General features: G+C 53.3%; 1 protein-coding gene across 4 annotated transcripts in view; it reads right to left on the bottom strand.

The window, feature by feature from the left end:
• Positions 1-19,442, bottom strand: part of LOC123330880 — a 187,983-nt gene that overhangs the window by 68,724 nt on the left and 99,817 nt on the right. Inside the window, exons 6-8 of one of the 4 annotated variants that reach the window (XR_006640394.1) lie at positions 19,411-19,440; positions 18,707-18,877; positions 16,199-16,549 (exon numbers count right to left, since the gene is read on the bottom strand). Coding sequence is in view for 1 of the 4 variants with exons in the window: in XM_044933369.2 (XP_044789304.2) it covers positions 19,411-19,440 (30 nt within the window). In the remaining 3 variants the exon portion in view is untranslated. Of the gene's footprint in view, positions 1-16,178; positions 18,878-19,410; positions 19,441-19,442 lie in introns of those variants that run through there. The other 3 variants (XR_006547130.2, XR_006640395.1, XM_044933369.2) reach the window with 3 other exon arrangements.

Genomic DNA, 19,442 nt, shown 5'->3' with positions numbered 1-19,442 from the left:
GGCACCCCCAAGGATCTCCAACTCCTCCGTTCGGAGCTCAGTGCAAACACAGCTGGTGCCACCAGATATTGACAACGGCCTCACCTGGCAGGGGATGGGGGAGGTGGGGTGGGGCGGACAGGGAAGGGTAGATCTTTAAAGAGAGGGACAATGGCTGTTTTGTAGGAAGGAAGCCTGCACTGACAGCCTAGTCCTTGACCTGAGTTAGGAAACTCCGCTTTCCTTTCCAGGCCTGCTGTTGATTCAGCGAGGACTCTCGGGCCAAGCCCTCTCTGCTCAAGTTTGCCCTCCCCCTCCACCCCTCACCCCCACCCCTACCCCCCGCCCAACTGGGCACCGTGGTGGGACAGGGATGGGAGTCACAGGACCCGGCTGGTGCCTTCCGCTCTCCCTGGGATGCTAATGGGATTAATGGGTTAAGGTAGGAAGATGCTTTGAACTTCTTGGCACAGGGCTGTCTCAAGCTCGGTAATTAATAAACCTTACCAAAGAGGTGGATTAAGGTCAGAAGTTATTCAGGGGCCTGGGGAAGAGAGTTGGTTTGTCTGCGTGGCCGGGTCTTCAGAGCTGATGGGGAGGGACATGTTGCCTCGGCCACGGGCTGCCCAAGAGCGTTGCGAGCAGGGGTGCCTGGGTTCCCTGCTGTGCACGTGAGCCGCCCAGACTAACAGTACTGGGGGACACAGATGCACACTCTCACCATGAAAGCAAAGTCCAGAGGAGAAAGAAGAGCGGGCCACCAACAGAGAATGGGGTTCAGCAGCCCGCCCACCACTGGGCCCAGAGTGAAGTCAACATTGTGGTGATAGGAGATGAAGCTTCCGACAGCAGCCAGAGGGGAAGAGGCTGGGCAGACGTGGAACCACAAAAAGGCGGTCCCACAGCTGCCTTCAAAGAGGGCCTGGAAACCAGCTTGAGCTGTCAGGACCAACGTGTTCCCACACCCCCCAGAAAGATGACTTAGGAACCCCGCTCCACCAGATGCCAAGCAGAGAAGACCGTGAACTCAGCTGGACTTCGTTATCGAGGCTGGTTTTCCTTTCTCTGAAAAATCAGAGAGTCGGCCAGCCACGGCCTCGATGCCCCTGAATCTCCCAGGCCTCCAACCTTAAAGCTCTGAGCCGCCCTCTCTGTGCGTGGCTACCCTCTGCTGCCCCGCCCGGAGTCCTGGCAGGACGTGTGGGAACTCATGAGTCCCGACTCCCCGCTACCCCACGCGGTGACCAGACTTGGGCCTCGAGAAGGAGGTCAACACAGCACTCCGTACTGTTCCTTCCCACCCATTCAGCTCTTTCAAGTGTTCCCGGGGCATCTCCTAATTCTGCTCTCATGCCATAAATCACTGACCGGGGACAGGGGAGTGACGCTCCCTGCCCCTGAGCCCCCCATCTTGAGCTGGAGTCCACCACCCGCCCGGCCAGCATGGTGAGGGGCCATGTCCTCTGCACCCTCCCCAGAAGTCCCCTGGGGCCTGCGTTCCCCAGGCAGTGTCCCCAGATCACCCTCAGCCAGCCCTCCCGTCTGTGAATCACTCCCCAAGCCTCCTGAGCATGCGCTGACACGCTGCCAACCAAGGATCTGGCCTTTGGGCCGACAGCGTCCACTCCCGCCGGCGGGGCGCCCGTCCTGGCCCGAGGGCTCTGAGAGTGCCGGCCCCAGTGGGAACGTGCCTCCAGGCACAGGGAGGAGTCATCAAAAGCCCAGCATCTGCCCCACTCCTTCTATGTCATAGACAGCGGCTGCTCACCGTCCAAGCCCCCACGGGAGCTGACACAGCCCAGGTTGAGGAGCACTGTGAGCTCTACATCAGTGACCCCCCCCCCCCCCCGATCTTGGGCACCAAGGACCTGTTTCATGGAAGACAGTCTTTCCACAGACCCGGGAGGTGGCGGGGAGGGTTTCGGTTTCACCCACTGCTCCCCTCCTGCTGTGAGGCCCACTTCCTAGCAGGCCACAGACCAGTACTGGCCCATGGCCCCAGCATTGGAGACCTCTGCTCCAATGGACACCATGACCGGCTGGCTCATTAATCATCTTCTACATCCTGAGAGGTGGGCATCGTCCCCCAAGAAGGGACAAGTGCCCTACAGGTCAATAATGGTACCCAGAGTTTCACACTCTAAATGGCAAAGTCTGGACATGAACCCCCTTCCCGTCAGACCGGTGAGGTCCCTCATCCCACAGCCGCATCTCCTAATGCCTGCAAGCTCGGGCTAAACACAGTCATCCCAGACCGTGGTGTCCACCTCTCAGGCCCTCCTCCACGGCCACGAGCTTGTTCCATCTCCAGCCCAGGCCACTCACCCGGCAGGAGAGAGCAAGATGGCCTTGGGGTGCTGTTCATTTCCTCATCTGGGCCCAATCTCTCCAGGCCCTGGACCTGGGCACAGTCGCCTCTCTGCTCTGCAGACGCAGACGCTCAACCCAGCTGACCCTGACACCTCTTGGCAACCGTCACTCAGCCCTGTCTCCTCTTCCTGAAATGCACGTCAGAGGGTACCAGATGGCTCCTGGCGCTGAGGTATCACACACCCAAACCTAGACCTTTCACCACCCCCTGCAGTCTCCATCTCTGGTCCCTGAAACTGGTGCCTCCCGGGTCACCCTTGCCCCCACCTCCGTTCCCCACCTTGGTCCCATCTACCATGGCTACGGCCATGAGATCACCACACCTGCTCCGTTTCACCTCCCGCGATCTCCAGCCTGCCTGCGCCTTCCTGCCCACCGTGGTCCTTCCCCTAACACTTTCTCAGCATCCCCAGCCTGACACCTGCCTGAGCTGCTCCCTAAGGAGTGCATGAGCCCAGGTGCTGAGTGGACCGCAGTATCTTCCTTCTTAAAAGCCAAGAGCTCCTCCGTGGCCTTGAGGACAAGCCCTGAAATCTTCAGTGTGGCTTTGGAAGCTCTCCCAATTCATCTCCTGACCTCTCTCAGACAGGCCGAGTTTGGGGGCCACCCCAGACTATTCACCTTGCGTGCCCCATGCTCTGTTTCCAAGCTTTGCACGTATAGCTCCTTCTGCCCAGAGAACTCACTCCCGCCTCCCCTGTCACTGGCCTGTTATCCTCACCCCTCAGGAGCCCTTTCGCTGTGGCAGCCTTGCTGACCTCCCCCAGGGGGGACTGTCCCCCAGTTCCCAGCAGGGGCTGCACCAGCCTCAGCCGGCACATGTTCACACCCACAGGGGGCTGGGAGTCTGTAGCTGGGAAGTCATATGGATTTGCCAAGTCGTATCGATTATCTCCTGGGGACGGGGCATGGGGAGGGGCGAGTGTGTCTCTTCCCACGAGGGCACAAGGGTTGAGTGGGTGACCACAGGAGCCTCCTCTTCAGCCAAGGCTCAGCCCCGCTCAGCATTCAGGACAGGCTTGCTGCTTTGCCTGGCCTCTCCTCTGAAGCTGCTCTGTTTATGCGCGTGGAGGCCAGTGACTAGGGTGATCTCAACATGGTTTCCAGCTCACCAATGAGTTATTCCTAAAATGGAAAGGATGGAGGGTGCCAGTGTGTCTCAGAGGCGGAAAGGCAGCCTTCAGAGGGGGAAGGCAGCCTCCAGCCCCCAGCCCTGGGTGTTCCAAAGTTCATCACAATATAATACGGTGTTTCGGAAAATCGCAGTAAGCGAATCAGCGCCGCTCCAGCCCCCCGGGCTCTGAGACCAGCCTTGGCCTGGCCTGCGGACGCAGGCAAGTGCGATGAGGCTCACTCCCGAGCTGTTCCCCTGCTCTGTGTGGTCCCCACCACCCCCCTGTGTGGTTTCCTATCTTCTCCAGACCCGTCTGCCCACCCCCCACCCCGCCACCACCACCGAGGGAAGAAACAGCGTAAATCATCTGCCCCGCACGGTCCCTAAGCAAAGAGGGAAAACGCTCTGGAGAGGTGTGGTGTCAGCCCAGAAAAACAGCAGGCCGGGCTGAGGGCCTGTACAATTGCCAGCAGGAGGCCGAACGCTGCATCAGTGGGCTCGCCGAGGGCTCCGCCCGCCATAAATCACCTTGAGCCTTGGCCTCCAGGCCGGGCGCTTCCCACTCCAGTTTACACGGGGAGGGCGAGGGGACTACTGGCCCCGGACCCCAGCAGACGCTACAGGCCTGGGGCTCGGCTTCACCCGGCCTGACCCCCCGAAGAGGCCCACACGCTCAGCATCCCACGCACCACACGCGGCCATGGGATTACACAACTCAGTTCTGATGTTGCAGAGAACACCACGTCCAGGCAAGCCCAGCCCGCGGGCACAGCGGGGAGGCGGGAACCTGGGTGCTGCCCACCAGAGAGGGTGGGTTGGGGGGGGTGAATCCTACTCCCACCAGACCCCGTGGGCATGAGATGCCACCCCTCACCCCGGCTGCTGCCTCCGTAGGATGAGAAGCAGCACTGAGCACGTGGGCTACACAGCACCCAGCTCGGTGGACCCCAAAATTCGCCTCCTGGGAGTGTGAGACTGGGTCAGGATGAGGCAGACGTGGGAAAGGAGCAGGACAGGAAGGAAGGATTGCACAGGGGATTTTTGCTGGATTCCCGCTTAATCGGGATAAGCTGCCTGGAGAAAACGGACTGTTATCATCCCCCCTTTCATGTCTGGCCAGGAATGTTGCTACTCAGCAGAAAAGCTACATCCTAGCTCCTGAGCCATCTCAGGAGAGCCCAGGGTCGGGGTCCTCGACAGCTCTGGCCGTGGCCGGGGAAGGTCTACCACGAGAGATGGTAAAAGCACAAGAAACAAAGAGGCTTCCGGCAAACACAGCCTCGGAGCCACAGGAGCCTGGAGGAAGACTGTCCCCACCCCCTGAGTGTGAACTCACCAGGAAGGGGGACCCAGGCCCCAGGACGACATGGTCTGTTCTCCCATCCTTGGAGAGGGCCCAGGTGCTGGAGTCACATGGGCCCATGAGGAGAAGGCTGCTGCCTGCCACACATCCGGCAAGCCCCACGCCTCCGTAAGATGGCGGGGGGCGGGGAGGGGGGCATGTTCCCCAAAGGGCCTCCCATCTCTGGAGTCCCGGTGCCTGTTCCGATCAGGGTGGAAGCGCAGAGGATTTTTGGAGCCAGAACAACCCAGCTTTCATGCCCGAGCTCTACAGCCTGGTCATTGTGTGACACAGGCCCCATCACTGATGCCCCGGTTCACGCGTCGGAAGCACAGGAGAGGACCGAGGACAAAGGATCTTCTGACACGAGGCACTGGAGGAGTCTGGACAGAGGCACGGTGAGGCCGGGCTGGGGGGATCAGAGCCAGCCTTTCCTGGGGACAGAGTTTCCGTTTGGGGGCATAAAAAGTCCCAAGAGAGCTGGAGGTCATGCTCAAGTGACACAATGAACAGAAGTAACACCACTGAAACGTACGCCTACAAATGACTAGGATGCCGCATTTCAGGTAACCTGTGCGTTGTCACAATTAAAAAATTTGATTAAACATGTTCGGGGCCTTCTCCCTCAGTATAGTTTCTAGGGGTTTGGTGGTGTGGGGCCCAATGAGATGTCAATTCATAAGTGAAGAGTATGTGACCACATCCGATCCCCAGTGACAACCAAGAAAGAGGCACAGTGCCCCGACACCTCCTTGGGTCCTGGAGGCAGACACAGTCCTCATCTGGGCATGCTGCCTCGGCCCTGGACAAGTCACATGAAAAGCTGCTGGCTTGCGGGGCATGGGGAGCGGTCAGAACAAGAAGGGGCGACAGAGGATGCAATGGTTGGATGGTATCATCAACTCAACAGACTTGAGTTTGAGTAAACTCAGGAGATGGTGAGGGACAGGGAAGCCTGCCGTGCTGCAGTCCAGGCGGTGGCAAAGAGTCGGACACAACTGGGCAACTCAACAACAACAAGAGGGGTGGTGGGCATGAGCTTAATGGGGACAGAGCTTCCGTCTGGGTAGCTGCACGGTGGTGGCCACCCCACAACATAAACGCTCAGTGCCACTGAACCGTACGCTGGGAAATAGTCAAAATGGCAAGCTTGAGTTTGTATATTTTACCATTTTAAAAACTAGGGGGAAAAGGTGGACTGCACTTAATATATACAAAACTACGGTGTTGCCTGAATAACTTAATTCACGACCTATATAAACAGTGCAGAAATTGCATAAACCTATTAAAAATTTTGAAAGTAACAAGAGCAATCATGAATAAAGATGGGGAGGGGGAGAGGTGGTGTGAGTGAGCCTGAGCCAAGTCTCATCTTTTATGGTGGGGGGGCGGCAAGGGGGTAGCTGCTGCTGCTGCTAAGTCACTTCAGTCGTGTCTGACTCTGTGCGACCCCATAGATGGCAGCCCACCAGGCTCCTCCGTCCATGGGATTTTCCAGGCAAGAGAGTACTGGAGTGGGTTGCCATTGCCTTCTCCGGAGAGGGTAGCAGATGAGTGAAAACATCAACGTCTAGGAGCACTATTATCGTTACAGGCTTGGAGTAATTAAGGAGAAGAGTCAGAAGCAGAACGGATGGAGCCCTGCGGGGTGGGGGAGGGGGCCACTGGCTTTTTCTTCTACCTTTCTGGGGAACTTAATCATCACTGAGTCATGTATCTACATTACCCTCAAAAATAATTGAAAGCAGCTGTGACTCAGCCATCCGTGAAGCCAGCTAAAACTTTCTTAAACAGAGACTCAAACCCTCACCTCCCCCAAGCCCACGGCTCCTCAGCACCCAGGATCCAGCTTCGAGAGAAGGAGGGCTGGAAGGAAGGATGCAGGGACCCCCTCGGACAGAGAAGAGGCTGAGGAAAGTAGTGAAGCCCTGGGGTGGAGCCGAGGGGGTCAAGATGAACACACACTCCAGTATTCTTGCCTGGAGAATCCCCATGGACAGAGGAGCCTGGCAGGCTTTAGTCCATGGGGTTGCCGAGTCGGACACAACTGAGCGACTAAGCACAGCACTGCAGTGGGGGAGAAGGGGGGGACAGAAAGGACAAAGAAGACGTGGGGGCACACGGGGGTCCAGGAGAGGAAGGGTAAGAACCCGCCCTGGACAGCCCCCGAGGCTCCTCCCTGTGCTCCCCTCCTCCTCTCGGGGCCCCTGGCCTCCCCTCCCCCGCAGACGCTTGGGCACAGCAGGCCTGTTTGATCAACATCCTGGCAGCTCTAGTGGGTGGTAGCTGCCACCAGGTCTGTCTCTGATGGGACACTGCCCTCCCCCGGGCAGGGGGAGGGGCTGGCTCTCACTCCCATGGGGCAGAGGCAAGTGTTCACCTGAAGTCAGTGCCCTCGGGCCCCAGGCACTGTGTCTGGCACAGCTGGGCTTCCCAAACGTTGCTCATGAAATGAGTTTTCTGCACTGACCTCCATCCGGCAGTTTAATGCCAGTTGCTACTGGTGCCCCATGGTGGCCCAGCGTCCGGCAATGGCTCTGAAGTCTTCAGAGGAGACTGAAGACTGAAGACTCTCTGAAGGAGCTCAGACTTGGCATTAAGGTGGGCTGGAGGGGCTTCCTGCCACGAGAGCTCCTGGGCATGGGGTGGAGGGGCAGACACAGGAGCCCCGTGCGGGGACAGAAGAGCTGGCGGTCTCCACAACGGCCCTCGGCGTGCACACGGCCCTCGGCGTGCAGGGACACAGAGCATGCAGAGGGCGCTCGGGAGCAAGGAGGAGGTGGGGCTCCACAGAGAAGGGCCCCACGCTGCCTCTTTGAAGACACTCCTTTACTAAATGAAATTTCCCTCTCCTGCACCCCAAGTCCAGTAACTAACGACAGGGGGATGAGGGACGTTGACCTGTACAACCAGACAGGGCTGGGGGACCCGTGCAGTCCAAGCCTTCCTTCACAAACAAGCTGAACACGGACACCCCGAGGGCTTCAGTGCCCTGGAGTGGGTCCACACCGGTGTAGGCCAGGACCGTCGAGGAGCGTTTGAGTGTGAACTCCCAAGTGGACAGCCAAGGATGGTCTCTTTTCATCTTCCTAGGAGCCCCACGAGGTGGAGGGCTGGGGTCTTTTTAGCGATAAGATGGCAGAGGCTCCAGCCCCACAGCAGTTCCCCAGGGTCCTCTGCTCCCTGGGGCCGGGGGCCCTAGCCCACGTCCTGCCCAGGGCCCCAGTCAGCCCCACCCTGCCTGCCTGCCTGCCTGCCCGCCTGGCCTGGGGACAGTTCCTCTCCACGGGCGTTGCCCGTGAACCCTTGCCAAGCGGCCAGCTGGCCAAGGAACGCCTGAGCCAGCCAAGAAGGTCCAGGAACAGCCCCGCGTGGGCTCCCCGAGGGCTGAGCCACAGACGCAAGGCTTCCGCTGCCGCCCTGCTCAGCGGACGCCTTCAGCCTCATCTTCTAGTTTCGTGTTCCTCAGCTGCTGTTTCTCGGTTGTGTTTTTCCTTCTCAGCACTTAATGATGAATTAAATTCTTTTCATTTTTGCTCCTGATGCCAAATAACAGTTGAGAAGGGAAGGCAGACAGACCCAGGCTAATCAAACCTCCTAACGCGTCTGGTCATTACAAGAGACGTCGCTGAGCTGGGGGTGAAGCCGCACAAGATGGAGAGAGATGGACCCACGGTCCAATTCTGCCCCTCACCCCGCGAGACCTTCAGCAGGGTCCCCCTTGGTGTGGGGGACCCCGGGGCCTTGCCTGTAACATGGACTGAAAACCACTCCTGCCTCCAGGCTGTTGTGAGAAAGAAAAGCAACCCCTGGCACACAGCAGGTGCCCAGTGATAATCAGCACCTTTTCTAGGGATTAAGTCCAAGTTAGTCCTTCGAGGAGGCCACGAGAGCACCCCCAGAACACGCTAACACAGCCCGGAGATCAGAAAGTGCCGGAGAGTACGACTGACGGAAAATGGCACAGCGTGTGTACTTCACCGAGTTTACAATTAAGACAGCAATTAAAGAGGATGCGTCAGAGAGTATCCCCAGCTCACTCCATCTCCACTCCAGCCTTGCCGTTAGCTCCTCCGACACGTTCTGGGTTTGGGTTTCCATTTGATGATTCTTTTCAGAGCCAAGTACTCTTCCAAAGAGGCCGAGGGGCAAGAGGCACAGCAGCAGCATGATTCGTTCTGCACACTGTCTGAGCCTCACAACAACCCTGCCATGCAGGTGCTGAAATCCCTGATTCACAGAGAAGCCAGCTGAACCCCTCAGAGGTGAAGTCACAGCCCAGGGGCACAAAATCAGTGAGGGTCTGAGTTTGGATGCCCCGGTTCAAAAGTCAGGGGTCTCTCCATTCCAAGACCGACACAGCCGGCCCTCCCCAGGCTGGGATAAGCTGTCAGTGCGGATGGTGCATGCTCAGTAAACAGAAGGTAAATAACCATTACTTTAGTCTCACACCCACGGTCTGACATGTGCCAGCCCAGTGAAAAGGTGAAAGTGTTAGTCGATCAGTCGTGTCCAACTCTGTGCAACCCCATAGTCTGTAGCCCCCAGGCGCCTCTGTCCATGGGATTCTACAGGCAAGAATACTGGAGTGGGTTGCCATTCCCTTCGCCAGGGGATCTTCCCGACCTAGGGATCGAACCTGAGTCTCCTGCATTGCAGGCGGGTTCCTCATCATCTGAGCCACCGTATGTAAGGAGGGTGATCACACACACGCGGCCACTTCACAGAGTTGTTATAGCAATGACATTGACTAAGCCACGTGAAAAGTAATGACATTGACTAAGCCACGTGAAAGTTCTTTCCAACTCAGTCATCTTTGACCCATCCACCAAACACTTCCGGAGAGCCTACTACATGTCTGACATCCTGCTGGGCACCAGGGACACGCAGGAAAGGGAGGCCCGGGTCTGGCCTCAGGATGACCATAGTCTGGCTTTAGAGGATGGGGGAGCAAAGCAGGATGCTTGCCCAGGAGGAGGGATGCGCTTCAGGCTGGTCCACAGGTCTCCGGAGGCACAGGAGCCCTGGAGCTCCCGGACCACGTTCATGTCCTTGTGGGCAACTTGTGAAGGAGTCCAGGACTCTCTGAAGGGACCAGCGAGTCCCATGCAGGGGCAGCATGCCCTCTGTATGGCCAACCCTGCCCATCCTCAGAAGGAGAACAAGAGGGACCCAGACAACAAAGCGATGAGGACCCAGAGCTGGGGTCGCATCTAGAGGAGGTACCCCATGCAATGGCACCCGGGACACCCCTGGGACCCCGATGGAAGCCTCATCATTTACTTAAACAGTCTTTGATGGAGATAACTCAGCTCCATCTGCCTAGTCTCTATTTCCTTGGCTATAACTGGAATTAATGCCAGCTACCTCGGCTGCTGTTGTCAAGATCTGAGATGGATATAAAGTGCCTAGCATCGCACCTGGCTCCAAGAAACCACTTGATAAATGCCCACCTTAATTAGGCATAATATCCATAATAAGAACAAAGACAGAGCAGGGCACACAGGCGAGTTTTCTGAATTCAGATTAACCAGGAAACAACGCCCAGGTTTCCTAGGGGCCCAGCCATCTGTGTTCAAGCGAAAGTGTGAATTATCCAACAATTTCAGCCAGCCCCACCACGTCCTTGGCAATCGCTTGCAGTTTCTCTCTGCCCTCTCAGACCTGGGGATAAGTACAATCAGAAATTCACCCGCAGGAGTTGCAGTTTTCCAGAAACCACTGGTTGTCAGGCCGCTGCAGTGCGCAGACACATCGGCGCAGGAAAGAAAAGAAAGTCATAAACCATTTCCAGCTCTGCAAAGGGGCCTCCATCAACCTGTAAGCCTGGCCGGGTCCCTGAAGACACACCCCACACACCAGTCCTAGGGAGGCGTCTTTCCAGAAGACAAGCTCATCGTGAAGCTTCCATTGCAACTCAGCAGGTTGTGTCATCTCAGGAACCTTTAGTCTTACGATCCAAGTCACAGAAATCAGAGTACACAAAAAAACTGAAGTCACCCAAACTTTTCCCCAAACCTCTCCGATCAGAGGTCAGGCAACCTCAGCCCAAAGGCCAAATCCATCCCACTGCTGGACTTCATAAATAAAGTTTTATTGGCACACAGCCAGGCTCACCGATGGATGTATGGGTTGTGGCGACTTTGCCGATAGAGCTGAATTGTTGGTTGTGGCACTGAGTGTTAAGTCGCTTCAGTTGTGTCTGCCTATGGACGTGTAGCTCGCCAGGCTCCTCTGTCCGTGGGATTCTCCAGGTAAGATTACTGGCATGGGCTGTCATTTCCTCCTCCAGGGGATCTTCCCAACCCAGGGACTGAACCTGCGTCTCTTAAGTCTCCTGCATTGGCAGGCGGGTTCTTTACCACTAGGCACCAACCTGGGTGTCCCAATTACTTCGGTCTGAATGTCTGCGTCCCTCCTCAGAATCAATAGGTTGAAACCATAAACCCCAGATTGAGGAGGTATGGCGGTGGGATTCTTGGGAGGAAGTAAGAACATGGGGGCGGAGCCTCATGAGGGAGATCAGTGTCCTAGTAAAAGAGGGCCCAGAGAATCCCCTTGTCACTTCTGCCAGTGAGGGCACAGTGAGAAGCTGGCTGTTGATGAACCTGAAAACAGGCCTTAACCAGACACCAAACAGGCCAGTGCCTTGATCTTAGACTTCCAGGATCTGAGAGAAATTTCTATTGCTTATAAGCCACCCAGCCTATGGTAACCTGTTTGTTGTTGTTGACAGGTTGCTAAGTCGTGTCTGATTCTTTGTGACCCCATGAACTGTCCTTCACTATCTCCCAGAGTTTGCTCAAATTCACGTCCATTGAGTCAGTGATGCCATCCAACCATCTCATCCTCTGCCACTCCCTTCTCCTTTTGCCCTCAATCTTTCCCAGAATCGGGGTCTTCTCCAATGAGTCGGCTCTTTGCATCGGATGGCTAAAGTATTGGAGCTTCAGCTTCAGCATCAGTCCTTCTAATGAATGTTCAGGGTTGATTTCCATTAGGATTGACTGGTCTGATCTCCTTGCAGCCCAAGGGACTCTCAAGAGTCTTCTCCAGAACCACAGTTTGAAAGCATCAATTCTTTCGCGCTCAGCCTTCTTTATGGTCCAACTCTCGCATCCCTACATAACTACAGGAAAAACCATAGCTCTGACTGTACAGATCTTTGTCAGCAAAGGTGATCTGTTACAGCAGCCCAAACAGACTAAGATAGGGGCCCACAGAGCCTAAGATACTGACCACCCATCTGGGCCTTAGAGAGAAAGTATGCCTGCCTTGCTCTACATGAACACAGGGACACAAGTGGAGCTCCCCAGCCCAACCTCGTGGTGCCTGCATAGGGTCAGACGCCCCTCTGTTCCAGATAGAGACACGTAGCAGCATCTTCCCCTTGGCTGGCTTACCTGAGCTGCAGGTTGGATAGACAGGATTTCTGGCCTTGCTTGCAGGAGCTGAGCTGGCTGGAGAGCAACAGAAACTCTTTGCCTGAATGTCCCAGCTGGTCTCTAGTAGACAAATTGAACATGGGGGCCAGAAATATTGAATGGTGGTCTTACATGTTTAATCTATATTTTCAGGTCTTTGAACCGGCACTGATAAAGTCTGCTGCTGCTGCTAAGTCGCTTCAGTCATGTCTGACTCTGTGCGACCCCATAGACGGAAGCCCACCAGGCTCCCCTGTCCGTGGAATTCTCCATTCCACTTACCTATTGCTTTTTTGTTAACAAAGTGGTTCCACATTCCTTGCCTCATTTACTTCTCCCAACAATCTCATGAAAACGTATTGTTGCTTACCCCTCAATTGTAGAAACAAGCTTGAAGGTATGGGAGGATGTGGATGCGGCCACCCGCATAGTCAGTGCCTGTAGGGGACCAACTGTCTAATTATCTGATCACCTGGGTCTCAGCCCTTTGCTCCCTGGGCCTCTGAGCACATCTGCAGGTTCTTCTCATGGTCTCTGTACAGAAAGGTGGTTCCAATTGACCGCTGGTGTTCAAAGCTGAGCTTCCCAGCAACCTTATCTAAGAGACTAAGCAAAGCAATGATCATGGGTGCTGTCTCAGAACCAGGAACAGAAAGCAGGCAGTCCCTGGAAACCTCCAACTCCACATGGGCTGAGTCAGGGAAGAGGGTGTGAGGACAGAAGAGCCTGCCCATAGAGAGGAGGCGATGGGAGCAGAATGAGAGAGAGCCAGCGGGGACAATGTAGTTGTCTGGTCCACCTCTGCCTTCCCCTTGGCTGCCCATTTTACTGACAGTCCCATCTGAGTCACCAGAAGAGAAGCAAGATCACAATTTGTAATTCACACTGGGATTGTTGCCAGTATCTAAAAATAAATAATTTTCTTTGTATTTTTTTGTGTGCTTTTGCTGGGTTTTTAAGATTCCTACAATAAAATACATGTTACCTCTGATATTTAAAAAAAATGACAGTTTTGCGTATTGGTTTTCTGTGGCTGCTATAAAAAAAAAAAAAAAAGACAGCCACATATATGGTGGCTTAATCCTTTGGCCACCTGATGCAAAGAACTGATTCATTGGAAAAGACCCTGATACTGGGAAAGATTGAAAGCAGGAGAAGGGGATGACAGAGGATGAGATGGTAGGATGGCATCACCGACTCGATGGACATGAGTTTGAGCAAGTTTCGGGGCTGGTGATGGCCTGGCGTGCTGCAGTCCATGGGGTCACAGAGACTTGGACACGACTGAACGACTGAACTGAAAACAGTAGAAACCCACTGTCACCGCTCTGGAGACTCCAAGTCCACAAATAAGGTGTCTTCAGGACCACGCTCCCGCCTAGGGCTCCAAGGGGGCTGCTTCCTACGTCCCCCAGCTTCTGGTGGCTCCCGATGCTGCTGCCTGTGGCACCATCGCTCCAGTCTCTGCCCCGTGGCGCCTCTTCTGTGTCTCTTTGTGTCCTGTTCTGTCTCTCGTAAGGACACCAGTCACTGCATTTAGGGCTCACCCCACCCCAGTGCAAATCTCATCTCTAGCCAAACTTTAAGGACATCTGCAAGGACCTTATTTCCAAATAAGGTCACGTTCTGAGGTGCTGGATGAACATCAATTTTTGGAAGACCCTCAAATGCACTACATATTGTTTCAGATTTCCTTTTTGTTATTCCAAAATAGGTTTGATCCTACAGAGCTAAGACTGTGTGATACAGCAGGAGTTTATGGCGAGAGGTCTGATTTTATGACTGTCTTGGGCCCTGCCCGCTGCACCAGAGTCCCAGGATTCTGAAAGGAAGCAGCACGGCCCTCTTCCCACCCCAGGGATGGAGCACTGTGTGCAGCAGAAGGCCCTGGGCACACTGGGTGTTGTTTTGCAGTCTCACTGATTTGTGTGTGTCTAGTGGGTCTCCTCTTTTAGACTGTTGGCTCCCAGGGGTCAAGGACCAAAGCCTTAGTCGGCTGTGTCCTGCCTTCAGCTCAGTTCCCGGAGTAGAACATCCTTGTTAAATGCTTGTCAACCTGGTGTAGACACCCGCTCCAAACACGCACATGCTCAGTCTACACCACCCACCTGGACCCACCTGGGATGGGCCCTGACACCTCCCCAAGTGACTTTTCTGGATGGACCTCACCCAGAGGAGGTAAGGCTCATGGGTTTTCTTCCCGGAACTCACTTTTGGAGAAAATAATGCCATCTTATGTATATACAAAGAGAGAATTCTGACAGCGTGTTTCAAGTCAGCTATTAACAAAAGTAGAGACATAAACAAACGAGGAAAAAAAAAAAAAGATAGTGTTTTGGGTGATACTGGAGTTACCCAGAACTGAAAGGACAAATTGCACATCTATAAATGGACTAGCCACTTAACGCTCGCTGAATCACAGAGGCAGAAAGGTCAGGGAGGGTGTGGTCCAGATAAGAGACAGCTTACCTCTCCTCTTAGCCTTCTGCTCCTTCAACCCCAAAATGCACATGGGGCAACAGCTTTTCTGGCCGGATGAGAATTCAGCTACAGAATTGCTCATATTTTCCCAAATATCTAGTGGTTAGCTGGAAAATGGTGCAAGCCCAGTTATTTTGGGCAAATCTGCTAACACTCTTTAAAGGAGGCATGGAAGAAAGATCCTGTCACCCCTGCTCCATCCTGTCCAGGACCCCACGCGGACTTCCCTCCAAGCCCTCGGCTTGGCCTGCAGGCCTTGCAGCCTGTCCTCTGCTCACAGCCTCACCTGTCTCCCCTGCTCCCCCTAGGCCACACTGACAGCTCCCGGAGTAGACCCTGCTTGTCACACCTCTGTGCCTCTGCCCTACTTTGCAGCTTCCCTCCCCTGGCGAATGCTGAGTGACCCGAAAAGCAGCTCCAGCCTCTCCTCTGCGGAGCCCTGTCTGCCCCTCCCCAGCATCCTCCTGGCTGGTCCCCCAGAGCCCCACCAGTCCTCTCCGACCCCAGTGAAGCCCTCTGTGCCCACAGGCTGGCTTGGCTTTCCTCTGATGACAAATCCCACTGAAACCCAATGGGTCTCACTGATTCCTGAACTCCTATTGCCTGGGACACGTTTCCCAAGTTTAAAGCTTTGTATTGATAGTTTGTTTCTAGAGTCTATCAATTCATCTAGCATCTGGTTTATGGTAACAGAAGTGAAACCAGAGCTGGAACTCTCAGTAACTGATTGGTTCCATCCCTGTTCCAGTGAGCCCCAAAAGGGAGAGCCAAGTGTGTCCATCTTTGTGTGCCCCTGACATGTTGAAAGTCAGAGGTATCAGGGTCCTGATGTCCTTGTTTCCCCAAATCTACTGTACCCAGGTATCCCCCTTTAATCTTGGAACCCTGCATCTCAGGCACTCATTCAACCATCTGTGCAACAACGAACATTTGGGACACCTCCAGGTGACGATGGAGGTGCCTAAGGCCTCCCTCCTACCTTGAAAGAGCTCTCGGTCTAACGGGGAGACAAGATGAATGAACTGTAAAACATGGGCATCCTTCCCAGCCTCGATGACAGACTTGTCACACGGGCAAGAACTCCTGGGCCGCCTCTTCTCGCTCAGTGGCAGAGAATGCACAGTAGGCGCTCACTAAGTATTCAGCTGAACACACAATTAAAGGGGGCGGGACTTCCCTGGTGGTCCAGTGGCTGAGACTCCATGCTCTCAATACAGGGGACCCAGGTTCAAACTCTGGTCAGGGAACTAGATCTCACGTGCCACAGCTAAGATCCACTGCACGCATGCTCAGTTGCTAAGTCGTGTCCCATTCTTTGTAACCACATGGACTCCTGTGTCCATGGGATTTTCCAGCCAAGAATACTCGAGTGGGTTGCCATTTCCTCCTCCAGGGGATCCTCCCGACCCAGTGATAGAGCCCACATCTCTTGCGTTGGCAGGCAGGCTCTTTACCATTGAGCCCCCTGGGAAGTCCAGTGCAGTCCAAGAAATAAGCATTAAAAAAAGAAGTGAAATGACATTTATTTTAAAACAAACTGAAAACAAAGAACAATTGCAGGGAGAACTTCTGGGCAAAGATGGCAGAACGAAGAAGTCCTCTGATACCCAACAAAGTGAAAAAAAAATCATAATAACAAAATTCACCAGCATGCCTTGTGCCAGAAGCACTGGAAAGGCCAGCCAAGAGAAAGGCGGGAGGTTCCAGTTTGGCGGAAAGATGTGTGCTTCCTGACCCCACCCTTCAGCCCTGGAAGCGTTTCCGCGGAAAGACATTCATGCTGAGAATTCTCACACGGCTCCTGCAATGGGGACTGTGGCGGAGGTGGGCACAGACAGCCTGGCAAAAAGTGAAGTTAAAACCCTCAAGAGCAGAAGTCCCAGCGTAGTAGAAGGAGCTCAGCAGAGGAAAATGATGCTTTCCAGGACAGGGGGGTTGCCAGATTGAGGACACTAAAATGTGCCCAAGCATCCCATATACACTTATATTAAACAATTATCCATCGTGCATCTCAAATTCAGATTTCCCTGGGACATCCTGCATTTTATCTGGCAACCCTACCAGGGCACTGTGCTGAGCTGGACCAACAGTCTGGTGCCCCTCGGAGGAAGAACGTGCCCTGGCCGGGTCAGTGGGCCTGGGAAGCTGTCAGCACTGGGACTCTTGGTGCCAACAGCACCCGGCTTTGGCAGAGGGCCCCCTCCTATCCCCTCACCCATCACAAATGTAGATGACAGGAAATCTCAGAGCGACATGGAGTTTCAAATTATACTTCATCCTCCCTGTCTGCACATTCCCTGTCTGTGGGTTTCATGTCCATGGGGCTCACATCTGCAAATTCAACTGATGTGTCATATCCATGGGTCTCACATCTGCAAATTCAACTAACGTGAAATTTTGACCATAGCTGGGTGAATCTGGAGGTGCAGAAATCCACGGATTCAGTGAGCAAACTGTGTTCATCACACTGCTCCGCTGTATGTAAAAGACTTGAGTATCTGAGGCTTTTGGTATCCAAGGGGCTCCTGAAACCCCTTTCCTGAGGATGCTGAGGGATGACCATATGGTCAAGAGAGGAAAAGTCAAATGAGTCCCCAGTAGGATGGGAGAATGTATCACACAAACAGGAAGGCTAGGCTGAGCAGCCCCTGTCACGTGATGGAAAGATGGAAAGAATGTTGGGGCAACAAATGAAGATGAAAAGGAAGAGGGACAAGAGGAAAGAAAGAGAGACCAGGGAGGCGGGAAGCGTGAGCCACCGCTGAAAGACAAAGTCTGGAAGAAAACATGACCCAAGACACAGAATCAGATTCCCTATGAGTTTTCTACACTAAATATATATTTTTATGTATTTATTTATTTAGGCTATGCTGCACGACATGTGGGATCTTAGTTCCCCAAACCAGGCATTGAACCCACACCCCCTACAGTGAAAACACAGTCTTAACCACTGGACCACCAGGGAAGTCCCTAAATATATGTTTAAAGATGAATGCAGCTACACAAAAACCAAAAAGTGAGATTAGAAAATAAAAGAATAGTATTGCCCAGCCAGGGAACCAAACCTAGAAACAATTTCTAGATCTAATAAACAAATATTATAATCAAGGAGAGACTAGACATGGCTGAAAAGCAAATAGATAATAAGGAGTTAATATCTGAGGCAGTCACAGAATGTGCAAAAGGAAAAAAAAAGAGATAAAGGTAATCTAAGAGAAGATAATGAATACAGAGGCCAAGCGGGATATTCCAATAGAAGGAAAATATGTACCCTAAAGTAGACAAGTGGAATAGAAGAAATTACTTCAAGATATAATACAAGAAAATTTTCCCAAAATGAAGAAAAAAGTGGCTACACCACTTGAAACAACAAACTTGTACCAGGAAAAAGGTTATTTTTTGATAGCAACAGATTATGAGATATAACCTGGTTTTTATTAAACATCCATTTTTTAAGATTTTTTTTTATCTGTACCACTTTTCAAGGCTTTATTATTAAATTTGTTGCAATATTGCTTCTGTTTTATGTTTTGGTTTTTTGGCCAAGAGACATGTGGGTTCTTAGCTTTCAGATCAGGGACTGAACCTACACTCCCTGCATTGGACGGTGAAGTCTTCACCACCAAACAGGGAGGTCCCTAAACATCAGTGCTAAGGAATTGATTATTGAAGCATACAACCAGAAAAAAAATACATAATTTACAATACGGGGTAGAAAACTCATTAACTTCACACTCATCCAAAGAGCAATGTCTACTCTTTGTTGTGGGATGGGGGCGGGGGTGGGAAGAGTTTGATTTAGCCAAGTAGTCCTTCAGGAAGAAAGCAAAAGTCAGACCTTCTCAAATATAAAAGAGCTCAGGAATATAGAACCCATGAATCCTTCTTGAAAGAAATACTGGACAAGAAACCCAAGCAAACAAAAGACCAGCCAAAAGAAAGAATTCTAGCCAGGGCATGGTAAAAGCACCGGGGGTTAGTGATGCGAATACTTACATTTATGACTAACATGAAACAATGAGGATTGTGCTATGATGATGGTAAATATTATAAACCCCGGAGTGGCAGATACAAAGATGCTCCTTTCAGAGGCCCCTGCAGATCCAGCTGTGAGGAGCTGGCTCCAGCTGCTCCTTCTTTCTGCTTCTGAGCAGAGGTTATGCTCTCCTAGGAGGAGTTATTGTTTAGTTGCGTCAAACAATTTTGCGACCCCATGATAGCCCCAGGCTCCTCCGTTAATGGGATTTCCCAGGCAAGAATACTGGAGTGGGTTGCCATTTTCTCCTCCAGTGGGGGATCTTCCTGACCCAGGGATGGAACCCACATCTCCTGCATTGGCAGGCGGATTCTTCACTGCTGAGCCCCCAGAGAAGCCCCTCTTCTTCACTGTCACAACCAGTGACTGAGCAGGGTGGTGGTGGAAGGGCCCTGCCAGTTCCGCCCAGTGTGGGGTCCCTCTAAGGAGCAGTCTTTGCTCTGGAGCTCCTCGTTGGACGGGCAGGGCTTCAGCCAGGTCTGCACCGCAGACCAACAGCTCCCCTGTTCCTTCTTCTGCAGGTTGCACTCTTCAATCTGCCTTTCACACACCTTTCTATTCTCAAAGAGCCCAAGACAGTACGCATAGCAAAACAAACATCATATGTAACAGAAACAGGTAGATGGAAAAAGGAGGAGTGCAGTTGCGTGAGACAGCTACTCACCCTAAGTTTACAGTGGGCAGTCAGGACCTGCT

Source organism: Bubalus bubalis, chromosome 20 (genome assembly GCF_019923935.1).
Source record: "Bubalus bubalis isolate 160015118507 breed Murrah chromosome 20, NDDB_SH_1, whole genome shotgun sequence".
Taxonomy (NCBI): Eukaryota; Metazoa; Chordata; class Mammalia; order Artiodactyla; family Bovidae; genus Bubalus; species Bubalus bubalis.
Note: the sequence above shows the minus strand (reverse complement) of the source record. Positions and strands in the feature narration are given on the sequence as shown.